This window comes from Pseudopodoces humilis, chromosome 3 (assembly GCF_049639895.1).
Source record: "Pseudopodoces humilis isolate 2021_Gansu_Grassland_sample_001 chromosome 3, ASM4963989v1, whole genome shotgun sequence".
NCBI lineage: Eukaryota > Metazoa > Chordata > Aves > Passeriformes > Paridae > Pseudopodoces > Pseudopodoces humilis.
Window position 1 is genome coordinate 4,884,873 of NC_142202.1, and position 21,291 is coordinate 4,906,163.

The 21,291-nt window shown below is 44.5% G+C and overlaps 1 protein-coding gene across 2 annotated transcripts in view; it reads right to left on the minus strand.

Moving 5' to 3' along the window:
• The window catches only part of PAK5 (p21 (RAC1) activated kinase 5), an 87,392-nt gene that overhangs the window by 15,617 nt on the left and 50,484 nt on the right, over nt 1-21,291 (minus strand). For both annotated transcript variants that reach the window (XM_014254604.2, XM_088053514.1), the window contains exon 3: nt 2,623-3,420. In XM_014254604.2, coding sequence (XP_014110079.2) covers nt 2,623-3,420 — 798 coding nt within the window. The remainder of the gene's footprint in view (nt 1-2,622; nt 3,421-21,291) is intronic.

A 21,291-nucleotide genomic window follows, 5' to 3' on the forward strand; every position in this document is an offset into this window, starting at 1 on the left:
AGGGAGGGGGTTTCTGACAGTAAAGGCTTGGCCCTGCCTTTGTCAGGCTGGAAATGTCCCCGTAGTACAGCGGGACACAGAGGACAATGGTGAGAGACACCTCTGCTAACTTACAGCAGTACGAGGCAGCAAAGGGGGAGCAGCCATCAGGGGCCCTTGAAAGAGGGACAGGAGAGGGTCACAAAGAGCTCCTTCTGGAAAAAGACAGGGAAAGGAGCTTTGAAATAATAGGGCTGGGTGCCAGAAGTTAAGAGGGCTGCCTGTGATGAAGAGGAGGATTAAAAACCCCCATGCAGTATGGACTGGCCAAAAACAAGCCAACCTGGCATGATGAATTCGATACTGTGAGACAGTACTGAGGTGAGACACCAACTCTGTGTGGTGAGGGTAACACAGCAGATTCTCCAACTCCATGCAGGTGTACTAGAGTTAGTCTGCAGGACAGGAGAGCAGGTGGGTGACACAGGGATGGGTCAGAGGGTGCCAATCTGAGCTTCTGGCATCCTACACCTCCACGGTTCCACTGCACAGCAGTGGCCAAGCCCAGGGCAGGCAAGCCTTCTGATGTAACAACTGAAATCACTGATGATGAAACAGAGCATTTATCTGACATCTCTTACTTGCAAATAATACTGAAGTAAATCTGCTCTTCACATTTACAAGCCAAAATGAACATTCTTGTTAAATGCACTTCGATGTCACACATTTGTGCCTGCAGACTTTTTCACTGATTTTTTCACCCAATTATACTTTAAACCCAATCTCATTTGTAAAATATCTGATTTGAGATCTGACTCTCATTTAGTAAGCCCATTTGATGAACAATCTTACTAATGCCTCCTTCAAACGAAGATTCTTCAAGAATCATCCAAGACAAGAAACTCCTATTCACTTCCAGGAGCTGAGGACAGGTTTGGGAATTGAACTGCCGCATTTAACAGTGAATCATCAAGTTTCAATACACCAAGGCTGTAGGAGTATTTTTGATGCTCTGAGGAGAAGAATAGCTCACACTGAATCTTACATAGAGGCATATTTTTTTTTAATAAAAGTTGTTACTGCATTTTAATGGGATATTTTTCAAAGTGCTGTAATGCTGTAAAAATCACCTCTGTCTTCTGCCCTGCTGAATGCTGTAAAATTGGCAGAAGCAGGTGCTACAGGGTCTCTGAATTACTGGATTTGTCCTTCTCCTTCCTGAACTCTGACAAAAAGACTGCTTTCAATAAAGGAAATGGCAGCTAACCCATCCCAGATTTTCCTCCCACTTCCAGAATCCACACTGAATGCCACACTGGTGCTAAGTTAACTACCACACACACTCCTCCTACCACACCCTGAGCTTTGGGAAGGCGCCTAAAGAGACCTTGGAACATTTCTACTCCCCCATGATTTATGCTCAAGCTCCAAAGCCCAGCTTTGTGCTTCAGTGCAAAGAGGGATGAAAAATGCATGGCTCACCCTTTACCATGGGGCACTGCACCATGGTAATGGCAAAGCAGCCAAAACCTAAGGAAGCTCGACACAGGCACACCTCCAACACAGGGATATCATGGATCTGCAGAGACCTGGGACTGCAGCAGGACACAACCATGTTCTCAGAGCACACAGCCAGTAATCAAATGCACTGTTCAGGTATCATTAGAGAGAAGAACAGATCTCACCACTGACAGTCACCTACCTCAGCATGTGGAAAGTCACAGCAACCCCAGACTTGGAAAAATGATCATCACAGTGCCCGTTGCTATGGGGAACTCAGTGATGTTCAGTGCAAACTACATTGAAAATGCATCTCTTGCAGAATATTAGATGCCTAAGCAGGTCATTCTGGTTATGTGACTAGAGGTGTGAGAAAAGCACTCTTCTCTGAACTGAACAAGTGGTCACAGCACACGTTGCAAGCAGGGTTGGAAAGCTTGTGTAGGTAATACATCTCATGTGGCAGAGCAGGGACAGATTTGTGTAGAGGAGCTGCTTCTAGGTAACATGGCTGAAATGCCTTCTTGCACATCAACCCTTTTTTTAAACTACATCTAAAATGTCTTGGGTGAGATCAGCTGCTTTGATTTAATTTCAATGCTTAAAAACCAAGCAATGGAAAGGAATAAGCCCCTACTCTCATGAGCAGTGAAGAGCTAATAAACTTTGCAATATAAAGATGCTGTAAATACAGTATAAATACTGAAGCTCAGAGGTTTCAGCCTTGCACAGTAACAATTCAAACACAGAAGTATCCAATATTCAAACCAGACCAGCGTCTCACCTCCTGCTGAGATCTCCTCAGGCATACAAACTCCCAAATGTACAAAAACTGCCAAAGAACTTGGGCTTATTGGGAATTTCAAATAAAATCCCCAGAAGATGGGCATCTCCAAACCTACCTTTTAATAAGTATCTTAAACCCACTGGTCCCTCACATCCATTTTCATACACCTAAGTGAAGTGGGCGGGTTTCCACACCTGCCAAGGAGCAGCCACACAACTCTCGGGGACGTTACCAGCCACGCTTAGCATCGTGTGCCCAAGCATGGCTCCTTGCCCTTAACTTTGACTTTTGGCACTCCCCTTGTGGAGAGGCTGATCCCTGCCCTGGCAGCACCGTCCCCAGGCAGGTCAGGTTACCTTGGGAACGCCTGCTGCGGTTTCGGACAGGCGGGGGTAGGTGTAGGAGCTGTAGGAATGTCCTTGCTGGTGTGCTTTGAAGGCGCTTGCTCCGTAGGGCATGGCCGGCTCCTGCAGGCCGGAGCCTGACCTGGATCTCTGCCTCATGGCTGGCTGAGGGCTCGCAGGGTCCACGTAGGATGACTTTGGCCTCTTATCATAGTCATCCTTGCTCAGGCCGTGTCCCCAGTCACCGTCACCGTACTCCAGCCTCTCCCTGGGGCACTCGCTCTGCACCGACGCTCGGGACGGGGCGTAAGGAAAGGAATCTCCGTAGTCCAGGGAGGATCCGCTGGGGATCCGCTGATACTCCAGCTTTAGGCCGCCATATTCCAGCGGTTTGGGCTTGGTCTCCAGGTGTGCGTGGTAATCTGGGAGGAACCTGGAGAGGTCTGACTGCAGGGGTGTCACTTCTGAGTAATAGATGTCCCGGGACGTCACCTTCATCATGTGCCCGTTCTGCTTGGCGGCGTAGCCGCCCTTGTAGTACCTGTCCAGCTCCTCCCCGTACAGAGTCTTGTCTCGGTACTTCTCCACGACGTAGTCTGTTGTAGTGTCTGACTCACTGGAGTACTGGGAATACGTGATGTAGCCATTTTCCTCCTGGTGCCTCGGCACGTGGTTTGCATTTCCTTGGTGGTGGGTGGGAGGACTTTCCTTCCGCAGGGAATTGGAGCGTGTCACTGAGATATTGTCAAACTCCTCCAGCAGGCCGTTGATTGAAGTATCCTTTCGAGGCTTGTTTCCTCGAACAATAGTCTGGGAATAAAAAAAATTGCTTTGATTAAATACCGGTTTTCGTTTGGTATTTCACCAAAAAAACCACCGAAAAGGAAAAAGTCTGTGATTCACCCAGGAATACCTGTAGCAATGTCTTATGGTCTTCAGTCACATATCTCATTGCTGAAAACAAAAACCCTCAATAATAATTACAGTAGGACATGAAGAAATGTTTAAATTCTGTGCAGACCACAAGCTGGGATTTGGCATGAAACCCCAAAACACTCTCCAAAAGCCCAATTTCAGAGGTGAGTGTTCAGCAGCCAACAATAGAGACATTTAATCCCACTACTTATTTTTTTGATTTGTTGTTATTCAGTTGTTTACATCAAGCCACACTGGCGGGCTGAATCTGATTTGCAGGGCATGGATAAGCTAAATGAAAATCATTCAGCGGTCACTTCTATGTGTTATTTTAACAAACTACTGGAATGAAAAGTAGCATATAGTTAAGCAGGCACTGAATTTTTTTTGTTTTTTCTTTTTTTACAAAACAGTATGTTCCTGAGTAGCAGAATCCCACTGAGGATTGCCTCTTAGTTAACTTAGCATAAAAGACACTGGGGAAAGAGGGAAAAATACTTAATTCCATCTCCTTGTAACATACAGCATCAGCAAACCACGGTGCACAACCATGGCTCTGGGAAACCAACATCAGGGATGCCAAGTGCTGGCCACGTTTGTGTCCCACTATTGCAAAGCCTTCCATAAATCCCCCCACCCATCCCTACTCCTTTATGTCCAAAATACTGGTGCTCCTGGCAGAATGGGAGGCGAGCAGTGCTTAGCTACAGTTCTCCTTCAAGAAAGATTTTATTTTTTCAGCCAGTACCACCTGAAGGCTGTAACATGTGGCTGCATCCATTTTTCACCTGGGAACTCCCATTGAGCACCACTTCACGTTTACAAACACCCGACAAGAATAACTTGTACAGATTGGTGGCCAGGGCCATAAATCAGCCAGGCTCTACTGAAAACACATTTGTTTTGCTGATTTACTTTGGCTAAATATCTCTGGCTGCATCTTACTTAACTCACTGAGCTTTTCAACAGAGTCACTGTGGTCACCCCAAGGAGATTTCTCTCTCTGGGCTGCAGCCTGTGTTGCACACTGACCGTGCTGTATCGGGAACCAAGCAGGCATGTCAGATGCTGAAAGTGGAATACTGGACACCAACCACAGCATATCAGACCCAGCCTGGTCACTTGCTCTGCACTTGTTCCTTTGTTCTAAGCAAGGTGAGTCTGCTCAAGCCTTGTTTGAAAGCACTCAGAGGTTCAAACTTTGTCAAAAAAAAACATTTAATCACTAGTAAGATCACAAAATTAATAGGAATGTACTTCTTTGTCTCCCAGAAAAAGGCAGCTGGGAAAAGGCAGGCGAAAAGCAAAGCAGTCCTGACCTCACTCTGCTCCCTCCTCTGATTTATGTCCGTAATTACTTGCCTAGTTTGCTATTTTGAAGCCAGTGGTACTGAAACAATAGGACAGCAAAAATAAGGGACAGCAAATAGATCACTCCTTTCACCTCCAAAGCCATTCAGCAGGATGAGAGGAATTGGTTTCATTCTGCTACAGCCTGTTTGGCAGAATGACTGCATGATCATTCATATTTAATTATCACATAATAAACCAGCAACATTCAACAATGAAATGCTTATAATTGAAAACAAGATTGAAATACCCAACTGGCACCCTGCTCCCCTGTGCAAATGCCTGCTGAGGAGGAAAATGCCAATTTAACACTCTCCATGGGACTGGCCCTCACAAAGGAGAGGTTTCCTGCAGCAGCCGTGTTGGGTCTGCACAGAAAAGCCTCGTAGCCACAGGGAGCCCCTGGAGCAGAGTGGTCTCTTCCCATTACAGGGAAAAGGAGCTGTCTGGAAGCAGGCACACACTGGCTGGAAGCAGGATTTTCAGACACCTTCAGAAGGAAGATTTAGAAGAATGCAGCTGTTTATATGTTGGGGAATTCACTGGTGACAAACCCCTGCAGTTTGGGGATTTTCCGCAGACAGCTGCATGCGTGGGAGTAACCTTTTCGATTATGAGGATTTAAAAATAGTACTAATAGTAAAACGACCTTGTAAGAAATTCTGACTTTCAAAAATAAAAAAGCATTTGCCACCGAAGCCCCAGCCTGATGAAGCTGTCTTGGGTAACTCTGGGACCTCAGTGATGTCTCATCCTGACTGATGAAGTTAAGGGGATTAAGAACTAAACCCCTTTTCTTTCTCCCAGCATTTTAAGGATGATCACTGGCAAACAGTGACTTGCAAGTGTGATGGCTGCAATTCTATTGGCTTCAGATTATTTTCCATGAGAAAATGAAAATGGCCAGCACAAAGGGAGGATAAAACTTACCTATTCCAGAGGCACACCATCTACTGAATAGTCAGTGCTTTGTTACTATGAAAAACAATTACTATCAATTATGATACTTATTTATTGCTAACAACAACAACAACAACATTTCTATTTGTTTTGGCTTGTTTTAAAATTTTGCATTTCCCTTATACAGAAGGACAGATTTGGCGAGATGCCCTCAGGCTGAATCAGACAGCCTTATACCAGCTTGATCTTTTCCAAGGAAATAGCTGGCACCATTCTTATCAAAAGAACTGTAGTGTCCATGGAGAAGAAAATTTAGGAAGTGTTTCACCAAGACCCTGTGAAATACTCTACATTGTCAAGTGTTTTGCTATCTGAATAGAACTTAAGATGCTTACACACAATTCTGAAGTACACTGTGTAACTCCCTGGTGGGCAGAACCACTTACTAGGCTGAAAAAACAAATTAATATCCCAAAGAAGGTATTGGTGTAAAGGAGTAATAAAAGTAATTGCTCTCTAAGAATGAGCAGAGCATCAAAATTAAAAAAAATAAATCAAGTTAGATGTTATAAAGAATAAAACATACGTTGTATCATGTAAACTTGTCCTTTAGTGATTTACTAGAAAGAAAGTGTGTGCTGGGGGCTTTCCTGGGAAGCACAGGATTTGCAGAAAGAAGCCTGAGACTGGGAGCTGCCACAATCATGGCCCAAATTCCCAAACCTGAAAACCTAATGTCAGTGCCAGGCCCACAAGGAGCACCCAGGCTCCGAGGAATGACTTCAGGGGAAAAGCTGGACTGATGATGTGGGGTCTTGGTTTGGGATTGTGGACTCTGGGCACTGTTATCAGCGAGCAGAGGGAAAACCTCATGGGATATATACATGATGGCAGGAATCAAAAATGATGGGACATTTAAACTGTAACTTAAAAAGCAAAACAAAAACCTTGAAAGAAAATGTAACAGAAAAGGGCTATCATGGAAAAATATATAATGGTAATTAGTGTCATAGGAACTAGACTAGTTTTTCTAATTATAAAGGGTTTATAAAAAAAAATATGAGAAGGAGGAGAAGGGAATTCTGTCTCTCTATATTTTAGATATATTTACAAAGATTGTTTTCTGAATTTTTTTTAACCACTTACTGGTTTTTGCATTTTTAAACTTAAGGAATTTTCAGAGGTGCTGCAGGCAAAGCAGATAAAAGCAAAATATTCATTGCCAAGCTCGATGGGATAAGATTTCCAAGGCCTTTGTTCTGTCTACCGAGCTCATGTAATGGAAACCTGTACAACACCTTGTCACGCATGGAAAAGCGGGCTGGAGCCCTTCCGTGGGCACAGCTCCCGCAGGGCTCCCCAGGCAAAGCCGGCTGGGCGATGGTCGATACGCCGTGTTTATTAAAGGACGTTTCCCGGCGCACTGTGCAATTTAGGAGGGATCAATGTTCCCGCAGATGAAGGAGCGCCGGGGAATTTTACGCTACCGCTCCCCCCGCACATTAAATCAATGGGGCGCAGTCTCCGTGAATTAAAGCTGGAGCTGCAGCTCCCATTTCATTCCCAGCGCTCTCTGGCCAGGCTGGGCGCCTGCTCCGGAGCCTGGTGACAGTAGACATCCTTCATGGTGCTTCTGCAGCGGCCTGTCCTGCGGTGATAAGCTATAATGGATCTGTCTGGGAGAGAGGCTGTCTTGCCTTGTTTCCAGGAGGAGATGAAAAACAGCTTCTGTGCTCAAATTCTGTATTAACCTTGACAATAATGAAGTGGGTAATTAACTGCTTTGCCCTAATGTGACCTTTGCATTTATTGTCTTTAGAACTACTATACTTTACCCACTCGTTAAGAATATATCATCCTTTGTCCTCCTGGAGCTGTATTTTCAGGAGTCAATGAGGATTTTAAATGTCTGTGATGTGCAGAGTGAAAAAGAAAGGAATTTTAAAGAAAGGTTGCCCTTATAAAGAGCCAATCTAAACTCTGATTTTGCCTCTAGCTAGCTTCTCCCCTCATCTACATTATACATGAACTAAAAGCACAGCCTATGCACAGCTGAAAATCAATTTTTTTTTTCTTAAGAAAAGGTGCATAAAGCACAGAATAATCTAATTCTAAGTGATGGATGTGTTGGTAATTTTATTGTGTGGCAAGAGATTCAAAATATTTGAAGCTGTGTTCATGACACCACATTCTACTCCCAGTGAAAATAAATATGAATGGCACTTGGAGAGAAAAACTTATCCTTGTCATCACTTCAGAAGGAAAACTCCAGCTTTCCCTGTAAGTAACAGAGTTTTATAGCTGCAGCCAAAGACATCGGGGGTCTGCATCTTACCAGAAGAAAAAGTACTTAGAGGAGGAAGAATTTACTGTGCATGTGACCACACAACGGAACACACTGCCCAGAGAGGTTGTGGACTCTCCCTCACTGGAGAAACTCAAGAACGGTCTGGTTGAAATCCTGTGCCATGTGCTCTGGGATAACCCTGCTGGAGCAGGGAGGTGGGACCAGATGACCCACTGTGATCCTTTCCAACCAGACCAATTCTGTGATTCTGTGAGCCTGAAATAGATGGAGTCTCTTGAAACTCCTGGAAAGAGGAGAAAGCATGAAGCAAACCTCTGCTTTTTGCAGCAGCCCAGGGCCAACATGAGGTGGATCCTTTTCCTCGTGGCTACACTTTAAGGCCGAGGTGCCACCCTGAGGGCTGACACCAGGACTGGGCTCAGGGGGAAAACGTGCTGCCAGGGAGGAAAAGGGATGGCAGCCGAAGGCCCAGGGAACTCAGCTGGGAGCTGGGACCGCTGCTCTCAGTTAAGTGGTTCCACTGGGCACTTAAGGCTTTTCTCCATGGAATATTCACATGATGACAAATTCAAACCTCTGTGTTGCTCTTCCAAATGACAGCATCAGAGTTATCCTCCCAATCCTTCCACATTCCAGTGAATTCTTAATTACATCTGAACAGGGAAGCTTCATGAGAAGAAATGACAAAAATTTCTATACCTCCATCCCCTCTTTCCCTTAAATGGGAAGTTTAGGATGCTTGTGCCACATATGGATTAGCCTGGAAAGAAGTCTTTTTGACATGAACTCATCAGATACATTGTGAGAAATGATGCTGGATGGGATAAGAGGTAATTTATCACTCTGCACCCTCCAGTAGTGTCCTGTGGGATCTGCTCCAGTTTTGATCTACAGCCTGTCTACAAAACAGCTATTACTCAGAGTTAGTCACAAGGAATACACAACAGACAGGAAAGTATGTCAGAACATCCCTTCCTGAAGCCTATAATTTAGAGCCTGGTTTGCACCTGGAAGCCTTGGAGTTTATATCATTTCTGTTATGAATTCCTTCCCAGAGCTATAAATTCTCATTCTCCCCACAAAAACAATATTAGGAAAAAGTAATTGTTTTGGTATCCCACAGTTCCCTCCTTGGGGAAGGCATTCTGCAGATTGCAGTGGTGTTGGGTGACTCAGGTGGGCCAGGATTTTGGGTCTCCCTGGACCAAACATGCACTTTACACCACAGAGTCACCTGCCCAAACCAGGAGCATGAGACAGTGTCACCTGCCCCTTGCCATGAAGTGTCTAAGCACCTGAGCCACAATCCCATCTCATTAATTGCTCTAATCCCTTTCTAGATCCATAAATCTCTGTTTGGGACAGCTCTTAGATGGGACCTTTCCCCTGCAAAGGAGAAATTATAGAGAAATGCAAACCCCCGCAGCAAAACTCAGCCAAATCAGCCTTTGGGAGGGCTGAAGCCCCCAGACACGAGCCCATGGGTGCTGCAGGATGTGCCACATCCGGGATGTGCATGTCACCAGAGCTGACTCCAAATCACTGGATCATAACAAAGGTACAGCTTGAGAGCAGTCTAATATGCTTAACAACACTAGTGCCAGCTGCTCAAAATTCTTCAAAAGCAAAATAATGGAAAACTATAGAAAAAAAAAGGCTCACCAAAACCAGCACCGTGTGATTTCTCACCCTGCACAGCAGTTTTAAAAGTTGGTTTCCATAACAACAAGAATACCGTTTCATTATAATCACATTCACTGGTAATTCTTTTGACATCTTAAAATATAGCAACTTTAACACAACATTTAGTCTTAAAATACCACCAAAATATCTACATTCTAGTAACTTTTCCTTATTTTTTTTTTTAAATACACAAAAATGCCTGTTATATGTAATTTGAAATGCTATCAGAGAATATTAAAAGTTTAAAATAATTATTCTGGGCCTACTTGAAACATATCTGATCTGTGCAATTTTATATGTCATATACACACACAGGAATCTCTCAGACATATGACAAATGTGCGAAATGTGACTTAAAACTTTTAATTTGAACGAGAAAGTCTCTGTACTACTGATGGGTTAAACAGCACTTCAGGGAGAGGAGTGCAGAAATCTCAAACCAAACAATTCCTATTTCATAGGACTTAGGACCTTTCAAATTTTTCTTTTATCCAGAGATAAAAAGGCAAAGCAAAATTAAATCCTTCAAAAACATTAGCCACAGGAATTTTAACTGCCCTCTTAGCACTGATGCACTTTGGCTGGTGACAATGGTTTCAGCACAACAATGCAGAATGGACCCACTAAACTAAAAAACTGTATCAAGCCACACCAAAGATTGCAATGTTTTGTCAAAATTCTGGAAAAAATCTGTACATCAATGTAAAGTTTTCCTGTTTTGTCAAATCAATATTTTCTGGCAGGGAAAGAGAAAGATCAGTGACTTGGGAAGCGTGATAAACACCAGTTACCTTGTTTTCCCCCCTTCAAAGCCGTGTCAGTTGCCAGTGCCTCAGTGTTAGTGGAATTGCTTTTTTTTTCCCCCAAGGAATTTGCAAACAAATTCAATAATATTTACTGAGGTATAGCTGTGCTCCAGGAACTGCTGGTGTGGTTTCTGCAGCACACAGGATGCTATGGAAATTATGGGGGATATCCTGCAGAAGAAGCACCCCAGAGCTTTCCAACTGGGCTGACTCCAGAGCAAGCTAAAAAACACAAAGCAATTTGTGTCTCTGTTGACATTTGGGGAAGATGACAGAAGTTCCTCCCTCCAAGAAACACAACTCCACTTTCAGTTTTGTAACTCCAAGACTGCAGCAGGTATGTCACAGGTCCAGGACCAAAGTTTGCTGCAGGCAGAGCCGTGTGTGACTTAAACAAGGCTTTTTCCAAAGAGAAATAACAGAACCAAGAGCAGTTAATAAAAAGCACTGAAGCTCCAGTGCCTCTCTGGTACCTCTGAGATCTGGACTTGGGAGCTGGTTTGTGCCTGGACTACTGATGTGCTTAGGGAAAGACACAGGAATGATGCCTTCTGCACTGCAGCTCCTCATCCTCAGCCACGATGCAGGTGACAGGAGATGATGCAAGGGCTGGTGACCTCTTTCAGTTCTGGCATCACCACTTTCACAGGAAAATGCATTGTGAAAATGCATCTTAAACCAGGTACAAACTGACTCTGCTGCCCATGTGAACTTGGTGCAAGCACTCCCCAGAGAAACTGCAGGAAGGTGAGACAGCAAGAGAAGCCTACAGGGGTCTGGGGCTATCCCAAATGCATGCAGAGGTCTCTGCAGCCACATCACAATCATCATCAACCTTAATGAGCATCAGCCAGTCATCCTTACCTCTACTATCTGAAGTCTAGACTGTTGTTTTTTCCAGGTTTTTATGTGTGGGTAGTGTGAGGAAAACAAAGCCCCACTTTTCTCAACAAAGGCATGAGAAATTGCAAGAATTAAACAACACTTCCCCACCAGCTTCCCAAATACTTCACCTTTGAGAAGCCACTGCTACACTCCAGAGGAGCTGTGGGTGTCCCACATGGTGCTGGCACTGAGACACCCACTGCCACTGTTTTTAGGGCACAGAGTCAGTACTCTACATCTACACGTGATTGGTGCTGGGAACCAGAGGGGCACAACACCGTGTCAGTCCTCCCAGGGCTGACAGGCATTTCAAAGAAGCCTTTTTACAACCAAGCCACGATCACAGATTTCATTGTAAGGGCCACAAAAGGGCTGCAGTGGGATTTTCATGGGGTCCAGGACCCCATGCTACCCTGCTGATGGGTGGGTGGTGTGAAAGTCAGTCCCCCACCCTCCCAGTCCCACTCACCCCTACATTTACCATGATGACCACTGTGGCACAGGGCACTGCACACAGGGAATGCAGTCTGCTCTCCTCCAGCAGCCCCAGCTAAAAAAGCTGAGAGGGACAGCCTGTAATTCACAAAGTCACACTGCAGCATAAACCATCTTTGTAGCTTGGATGAAATTTCCCTGGATGAGGTTCCCCTCGTGCCCTAAACATGCCCATTAACAAATGCAAGGCTGATGGAGCATTAACCCAATTAATGATTTTTTTTTTTCCTTAGTGAAAGATTTTTCTGGCTGCAGTTTGACTGAGCTTTCTGAAATATTTAAGTCAATTCCAGTGTGATAAAATTTTATGCTTGGGAAGTAATTGCCTCCATCTGACAGCTCTGACAGTGGGGCACTTGCTCAGGAGGGCAGAGGCTCTTGGGTCACTCCATTGTGGTCAGGGTCATCTCCTGCTTTTAATTAAAATGAAGATTTTGACAGTCTGTTAATTTAGAAGAAACAGTTTGAACTGTATTACTTTTGGCTGTGATCAGCCACAGCAAAGGAAACTTTATGTACAGCAGGTGATTGAAGACAAAGTTAACATTTCTGTTTCTGAGTTTGTGGGGCCGGCTCAAGGAGCTCCTGGTGCTCCGCAAGCCGTGGCAGAGGGTTGTGAATTACTTTCCCACTCCATAAATCATCAGGCAGAGGCAGAGACTGGAAGATGTTGGTGAGTGCTGAGTGCCTCAGTCCCCAGCACTCCAGATTGATGGGGCTCATTGCCCACGAGCCCTGCTCAGGGTTGGGAGAGTCCCTGCAATCTCAGCCCTGTGGATTTGGGATTTACACCCAGAGCAAGGGCAGGGTGATGTGTGCAAAGCACTGCCCATGTTGGCAGGAAAGGCACTATCAAAGTACAGCAGGAGAAATCATCCTACAGCCAAAAAATGTGTCAAAAAAATGCCTTAGTCCCATGGCCTTAAAACAGTCAGGAAGTTTCAAAATTCCTCCTAACACACTAAAATTGTGCAATCCTGGCCACACACATGCAAGGGGTACTTTTTAGTCTGACTGATGTCTCTGACTACTTACTTCTTCATCCTCTCCTGAAAGATCACTCCTTGATTTCAGGTAATCCAGGAATTTGTATTGGCAAAATAAAAACACAAAATAATGTCATCTGCATTGTAAATCGCAGCATTCTTTCTTCCAAGGAAATATATTACTTTTCAAGGACACTATCAAATGGGAAATGCAGCCATAGGAATGTCTTAAGGAAGCAGGACTGACTCCCACTGAGTGGTTTTCATCTGCAAACATGGACACGAAGCAAAAAGTGCTCCTGTGCGGAACTCCAGTGCTTAAGTCAAATTTACAAGGAAGGTGAGACAAAAGACACGAGGAGCTTCCTCAGCTGATGTTTTAATTATTCCCTGTTGTAAAAGAGAAGTGCAAATCAAACATCTTCTTGATGGGAACAAAGTGAGGCAGGAGATTTCAGAGGATGCTCTGCAGCAGGGGTGAAGCCCAGCCCAGGAGGACAATCTCTCGTGTACAAGAAACTGCTCAAACATTTCTAGGCTAATCTCAATTTGATTCGATTTGCTGGGCTGCGTCGCCACCAAGTGCACTCTGTCCTCGGTGGCAGATTGGTCCTGACACGCTTAATAAATGAATCTGCCTGACACAGAGCAGCTCCCTCCCTCCTCCAGCCCTGCCAGACAGCACAGCAAGTCAGGGAGAAGAAGAGCACTACAGATGCTGCTGAAAAGGGAGAAATGGGGCTGCTTCCCCCAGCCTGGGGTGTGGGATGGCAGTCAGACCTCACCTCTGCTCTGGAGTGTTTTCCCAAGGTGGTTCATTAGAACTGCTGTGTTTAAAACAGATTTCTACACCTATATGTCCCATGCTCCTGGAAAGTGCTGCTTCACAGGGAAGCATAAGCCTCGGCAATAAGGATCTTGCACTGTGCTCAGTGAGAATCATTAACTGCAAACTAGGACACAGATACCAATTACTGTTCTGTTCAGACTACAAAACTGTAGAATTCAGTAAAATTCACAATTTTATGCTATCCTTTTAACTGTGTGATCCTGACAGCTTACTACTAATGCCTGTTGGATCTCAGCAATTAAAGAGCAGAAATGTTCACCCTAAATACTTCCCTTTCATTCACTTTTCTCTCTCCAAAGATCTGTATCTGAAATGCCCTTTTTTTTTCTGGCCCACACAGTTCATCCCACAGACAACAGAAAAGGCATTTAAAAGTCTCTTCAGGCAAGTCAGTGCTGTTCCCTGGTAATACATAGCGCTTGTCTGGTGTAATTGGATCCTGCTTGAAGGGGAAGACAAGAAAGAAAGCTCAGCAAAACACTTTCAAATTCCTAGAGAGCCACCAAAGCCCAGATCTAATCATGTCAGAGCAGGAGATGGAAAAAAGCACATTTATACCTGGAGCTTTGTCTCCACAGGTAACTGAGCTGCTTGGCAACATATTTTCCCCTCTGATCCCATGACTCTATTAAACTAAGCTCTGCTGGGATTGAATAAATGTGGCTGCTTGTTTATAATTATAGAATCCCAGAACAGTTTGCATTGGAAGGGATGTTAAAGATTTCTGTTATATGGAGCACAGTTTAATGGGACTGTACCCTGTCTGGTTTCTGTTCTGGACTACAAGGGCTCACACCAGGTTCATCAGCAGACCTAGGGACACATCTGTCACTGAGATGTGCAGAATGTGCAGCGACTGAACAACTCCTGTCATTGCACAGATGAATGAACTGGAAGGAGGAAGAGCTGCCCAACACTGACGTGGACTGCAGATTCTGCAGGACCAATTTGATGAAGAAATCCCCTCCACAGCCCTGTTACTACGTGGGCTAAAGCATCTGCCTTGAGCAAAAGCCATCAGAATACCCAAGCAGATTCTTCGTTATTTCAGCCGTCAGGGTCTGCCTTTGACAGGCATGGATACGAACTTCCAGAGATTCCCTGCTGCCACCTAGTGTTTCCCACGGCCGACCACCGACCAAACGAGCAGAGAATTTTCTAACTCAGCTTTTGATCTGAGGGACTTCAGCAGCAACACTGGAGGCTCAGCCAATCCATGGAAACAAGGCTTCTCCCAGTATGTGTTACTCCAGTTTGGCTTTCTCAGCTGAGCCAAGCGGGAGCTTGCTGGACTGTGTGACTGATCAAAACACACCCAGCCTTTCCAAACATCTACTGGGGAAAGCATTTACTGCTTACTCCTCACTGTTTATTTTCCATGCTTTGCTCTGGGGGACCATGGCCATGGAACAGGTTCCAGGAGCATCCAAAATTTTGGATGCTTTAGGATGCACCCAAAGCATCACCTCCACCTGCTGCCTGGTCCTTCCCAGGCCCAAGCTCTGCCCCTGGCCCCAGGAAGAGTATGGCCAGTACAGGGAAGGCTTTGGAGTAAAAAGCTGGCTGAACAAACAACAACAGCCACATGGAGCAGTGATGGAGCCCTCCACCTCCAGGCAGCAAGCTGGGAGTGTGGCTCATTTTTCAGGACAGGCAAGTCAGCCACAGGAGTTACTGGAAGAGTGTCCTATAGATTTGTCTTCAGGGACCAACTTCCATGTTAAAAAAAGAACCTGATTATGAGTGTCCTTGGTCAGGATCTAATTCCTGGCTTGTTTCAGGTTATGAAGTGGTACCTCGAGAGTATTCCCAGTCTGGTATTCCCAGTGGAGACCAGATTCAATTTCTGAAATGCTGGCACGAGAGTTTGGCCCTTTAATGTGTAGACCTGTGTAGACCTAGTGGGTTTTGTGCTCTAAAGGAGGCTGGTCTGCTTCAGCAGCTGTAGACTGTGAACTGCAAGTTTACTTTTAATCTTTAGTGTCCTGCAAAGTTCTGCTCATCCCTGTAAGCCCTCAATAATAGGACTAAAGCTCAACCTTGCAAGATACCTCCAACACTAATACTACATAAAATCTCAGTGCTGATACATTTGAGAACAACCTTTTACTAATCATATTGGAGACACCTTTTACCCACAGAAGTCTGTAATCTATATTGATCTGTATTACCGTCTACAACTGCTGCAGGCCCGGGTAAAGTAACTCCTCTGTCATGTAAGTGACCAATTCAAATCAATGGCAACTGTTTTATGGGCAAAGCTTGCTAAGATGATAAAGGATCTCTGAAGAACTTCCCTAGATCCCCTCACTGCAGACAGCAAACTCCAACACTCCCTCAGGGAAGCAGGTGTAGGTGTGAGCCTGCCTCCACTGCCTGCAGGAGGAGAGTATTGGCAACACAAGCTCTTTTGGGATGTTTTGGGACCTTTCAAATGAGGGACATGATCTGCAGGCAGCCACATGTCACTCCTGCAAGACAGAGGGGCAGAATGATGGACTAAAGGCTTTAGTGCAATGCTGAACTTGTCTTCACAGTCCAGACTGTCCTGCACCCACTGTCAGCTACAGCGACCACCTCTGAAAACCTCCTTCCTGCAGGCTTCATTTGAGCATATTTAAAGGACAGTAACAGGATGGAATGTGAAAAACTTTTTTGGACACTTACAGTATTTACTCTGTGTTCTAGGAGAGATTTTTTTTTACTGGCAACCTCAGTGTTTCTCTAGAATGACCAAGTCCTGCTTGTAAACCCTGGTGTTGGTATCCAGAGTCCAGCTGCAGACAGACTCCAAATGTACCTGACTGAACCTGGGGGTTTATCATGAAGGACCAATATCTTGGTCAAAAAAGGTATGTGAATAATTCATTTTCTGGCACATTACTTGAATTGAAAAACTGAGGAATATCCTGTGTTTTGAGTCACTCTGAAATGATAATGATGCTGTTTTGGATTCTTCAAATGAGGCTCTAGAAAAACAATGTCAAAATCAGGCTGGATGAAATGTTTCAACAGCATGGAAGACAACTGTGTGAAAATAAAAGAGCTGCTGATCAGGAACTCTGCTGTTCAGAAAGCCAGAAACTCAAAACTATAAAGAAGCAGCCAGAAACTGAAAGCTATAAAGAAGAACTGAGAATGTATCAGTTAAAGCATCACAGGGAGAGGCGCTTCCTTTAGAATGGAATGGAATGGAATGGAATGGAATGGAATAGAATGGAGATACAATAATCACTCAATCAAACCATCTGACCAATTCAGGGCTGATCAGTTTAAAGCCTGTTATTGAGAGCATTGTCCAGATGACTTTTAAACACACTCTACTGTCACAGGCAGCAAAAGTGTTCTTCTAAAGGACTTACGTAAAACCTGTAATTTTCTGAAATCAGACAATCCGATATAAACCCAAAAGTTTCCTCTGTACAATGCAGAACATATCAGAACATATTAACCTATAAAATTCTAAAAAGCTTCTGAGCTGTGTACTTCTTGCACTGATTCATACTGTGGCTCATTTCTATTTGTACAGTGATTAAATTCCTGCAAGATTACACAAAATTGCTCTTCTCACACTAAGTTAGACGTGGGCACTAGATGGCATATTTGTATTATATCTGTATGAGGGGAACAGAGATAACTAAGGTAGCATTGTCACTTACAGACACAGTGAAACAAATGGCACTCAAGGGTGAAGCATGATCCCTTTGAAAGAAAAGCTTAAATGTGTGGCAGTATTTTCTTCCAGGAGCACCTAGCAGCAAATGCATTCCTGTTCAGTGATCAAAATAAGTCGGAAGTGGGGCTGTCTTACAGGACAATTGTAAATCTGACAATAATCACTTGCAGATGAAGATAATCACAGAAGAGCTCTGGCTGGAAGGGACTCCTGCCTCCAGAGCAGGGCTAACATTGAAATCCGATCAGGCTAAAGGGCATTATCCATCAAATTTTGCCTTCTCCTTTGTGAAGGCTGAGATCCCACAGTCCCCCCTGGCTGCTGTCCTGCTGCTCAACCACACTTGGCAGCAAAACATTTTCCTTCCACCCAGGATGTGCTGTGCTGCAAGCTGCTGGCCCCTGCCCTTTTTGGAGACAGTCCCTCCACCCTCTCCCAGCAGAGCAAGCACCAGACTGAACGCGCCATTGCAAAACGCGGAATTAAGAACCAAGTGTGACTTTTCACGTTGTGCTTACAAGGAAGGCCCACGAGATGTCAGCAGCCTTCCAGGTCCTGTCCTGACAAGAACTGTCAAGGAGAAGTAAAAATTTGGGAGGGTGAGGAAGAGAGGTCAGGACAACACTGCTTTGTCCATCTGCTCCCATGCCTCTGAACAGCTCTTTATTTCTATATCCCCCTTTTCCTGGTCAGGCATTTCCTCTGTGAAATTCCACATGGGGAGGAGAGGGATGGGGGTTTTCTGATGAGATCTGGATACTTCTGACTGTTCAAGCCCAAAAAAGGATCCTCATTCATCTTCCTCTTTGAGGTCTTTGCGCACTCAGCATCACTGTGCACAGTATCCTCCATCTAAGCAAGGATGCATGTAAATGCAAGAAAAAAATGTCACCTTAAAAGAGGTTTGAATCTCATTGTTGGGAAAATTTTAAGAAGCTAAACAGAATGGGGAAGAGATATACTTTCTTTTTTTTCATCTGTCCTCATGAACAAAAGCTTTGATTTTCATGTCAGAGCTATTGGAAGGGTCACAACCAATAACTCATTTTCTGTTTTTTTAAAATCTTTGTAGACAAGAGGCTGAAATGCATCAGCAGAAACTTTGAAAAATTTTAAAAATTAAAACTGACTCACCAGGATTGGAGTCAAGGATTGAAACAAAAGTAAGAAAAACTAAAATTTTAAGACAAAAAATACAGGTTAGACTACTGAGATATGAGAATGAAAGACGGAGAGAAGCTGGCAAGCCTGTGGTCTGTCCCGTACAGAAATTCTCTGCTCTGCAAAACCCACGTGTTGCAGGATGCCAGGTAAATGAACTGCCACGGGTTAATGGCACAGTCCACGTGCATCTCAAATGAATGCACACCTCAGCTCACACGTGGGGCAGCCAGGGGCACTTTGGTGAAGGGATGGAAAGGACAATGTTTCCTCTACCCTGAAGGCAGCCCAGCCCCCAGGGCACTGAAGAGGCTCCTGCCATTTTTCTGGCAATACAGCATCGATGTCAAACTGAGGATCTCGCTCTGCCTTTGCTGAACACTGACCCCTCTGCACCACCCCTCTATACTAATGCTCCTCTCAGAGCACAGCAGACACCACAGGGCAGCGAGAGCCCTCATCCCCTTACACCTGTGTTTCAAGGGAAGGAAATGGGGCAGAAAAGACAGGAAAAGTGAAATTTCTTCACGTGATTTACGGCTGGATTTACTGCAGAAGGGAGAAGGTCATCTGGAGGCCCCAGCAGGTGGGATTCAGTTTTCTTGAAGTCTCTACAAATTTAGCCACCCAAACACTGACAGCTGCTTCCCTCCTTTCTCAAGGACAAACTCAGCACTGTGTCACTCTCAAGTTGGGAGCCTTGATCTTGCTGAAGGTGTGGATGGATGAAACTACCCAAAGCACCAACAAAGACATAGCAATGGAGGCTTGATGCATGAAGCAGAACAGACAACTAAAGAATAACCCCAGAATGGTATTTTATATGGTATTTTTTTCAGGAACAAATGGCATTTTTCCCTCCAGTAACTTGACAGAAGTGAGGATGCTCAGCTGTTCCCTGCACTAGGAAACATGGGAAGGGATTTTAACAAGTCTTCAGTGCCTCCCTGTTCCCACTGACAGCAGCAGGCATTCAAGAATGTTAATGGAGCATCTTTACAAAGCCAATGATGAGCTCTTTTGGCAAAAATCCCCAGAATAAAGGTACTGGTGTCTGTTTTTCTGGTATTTTGAATGGAGTGGAGATGCATTTGCTTAGTTATTGCTTCTGAAGCTTTCCAAAAATCAAAGGGTGATAACAAACTGGAGCTTCTGTCCAGCATAAAGGCAAAGATAAGCCAAGCATATTGTGTGCTGAGAACAAACAGCAACCCACGAGCTCCAGGTACACATGGAATAACTACAAAGTACTGAAGCAAAAAGACCAAGAGGCCTGGCATCAGGATGTCAGACTTTGAAGACTAAGCTTATTTTAAGTACAGGCAGACACAGACTGTTCATTTTTCATGCAGGGATGTTTTCAATGAAAAATCAGCCTTTTTTCACCCCCTCCTCGTCTCTACCCCTCAAACCTATCAAGATCACTGCTGTTCTATTTTTCATGAAGTTTTCTGCTGTGCTATACTTGTGCATGCACCTGAAATACACAATCCTCTGCTGGTATCTGGGTCAGCCACACTGAGAAGGGGAATCCCATTATTGTCTCTGGTTGTTTTTGAAACGAATGAATTTGTACAGACAGCTCAGGTTTGGATTCAAAGGCTTATATTTCCATGACAAGCTGCCGCCACCCGCGTGCCAAAGCACTATGAGCCTTTCATCCCAACCAGCACAGAAGCAGGGGGATGACATCCCCCAGGATATTTGGGAGCCCAGGGCACTGCCTTATCATCATCACTGCTGCTGCTGCCTTTGATAGAGATGGAGCAGTGGGGGTATTTATCATTTATTGGTTTTACCCAAAGGGATACACTAGGCACCATCAGATCTGCTTTGCAGGCTGAGAAACAAGCAAACACCACGAACTGGGAAAGCTGCAAAACCTACAGAACTCAGTCTTTCCCTTCTTCTGCCTCAGCTCTGGGTGAAGCCTAAAGCAAGCAAACACCAGTTCTGTCTCAAAACCAAGAAAGAGCGCTGTCAAAGTCTGTCTCTCTGATCTGTGCTACTCTTCAGTCACGAAGGAGCACCAACTAGGAGGAACGCTTCTGCCTCACACCACAAAGACAGTCAATACTGAAGGAATTAAATGGAAAAGAAATTTAGGAGCACATTAGAGCAGAGTTACAGAGCTGCTGTCTGACCTGAAACCACAGCATGAACTAAGTCTGGCCAAATGCCTCAGCCTGACTTAATACTGTGACTCAGGGCACAACTGTGAATCCTCTTCTGCTACACGTCAATGCATTCATTAATTGAACTATCAGCTGTTGTGGAAAACAGAAAAGTTCTAAACAATACTGAGATCTCAGAACCTTTGGTTCCTATCTTCATGAATTGCAAGTGCATTTTAAATCTACAGTTCTCAGTGAGTTTATGGAATCCTCAGTGTCAAATACCCTTTAAACAGTAAAGGTGCTGGTACAAGTGCACACATTAAAAATTTGTCTAAATTAAATGTTTATGCTGAACTAGTTTAGCAACATTAAATATTCTTAATTTAAAGTGACTGCAACTCAGCTTCTCTCTGTAAATTAAGCTGTATGAAAACAAAGCATGCTAAGTCTTAATAAATATGCAGTAAAGTGGTATCTTGCAATAGAGTTAAAAGCCAATTCTCAGTTGATAGTCAATGCCTCTTATTTGCTGTTAAAACTTTCTAGTGC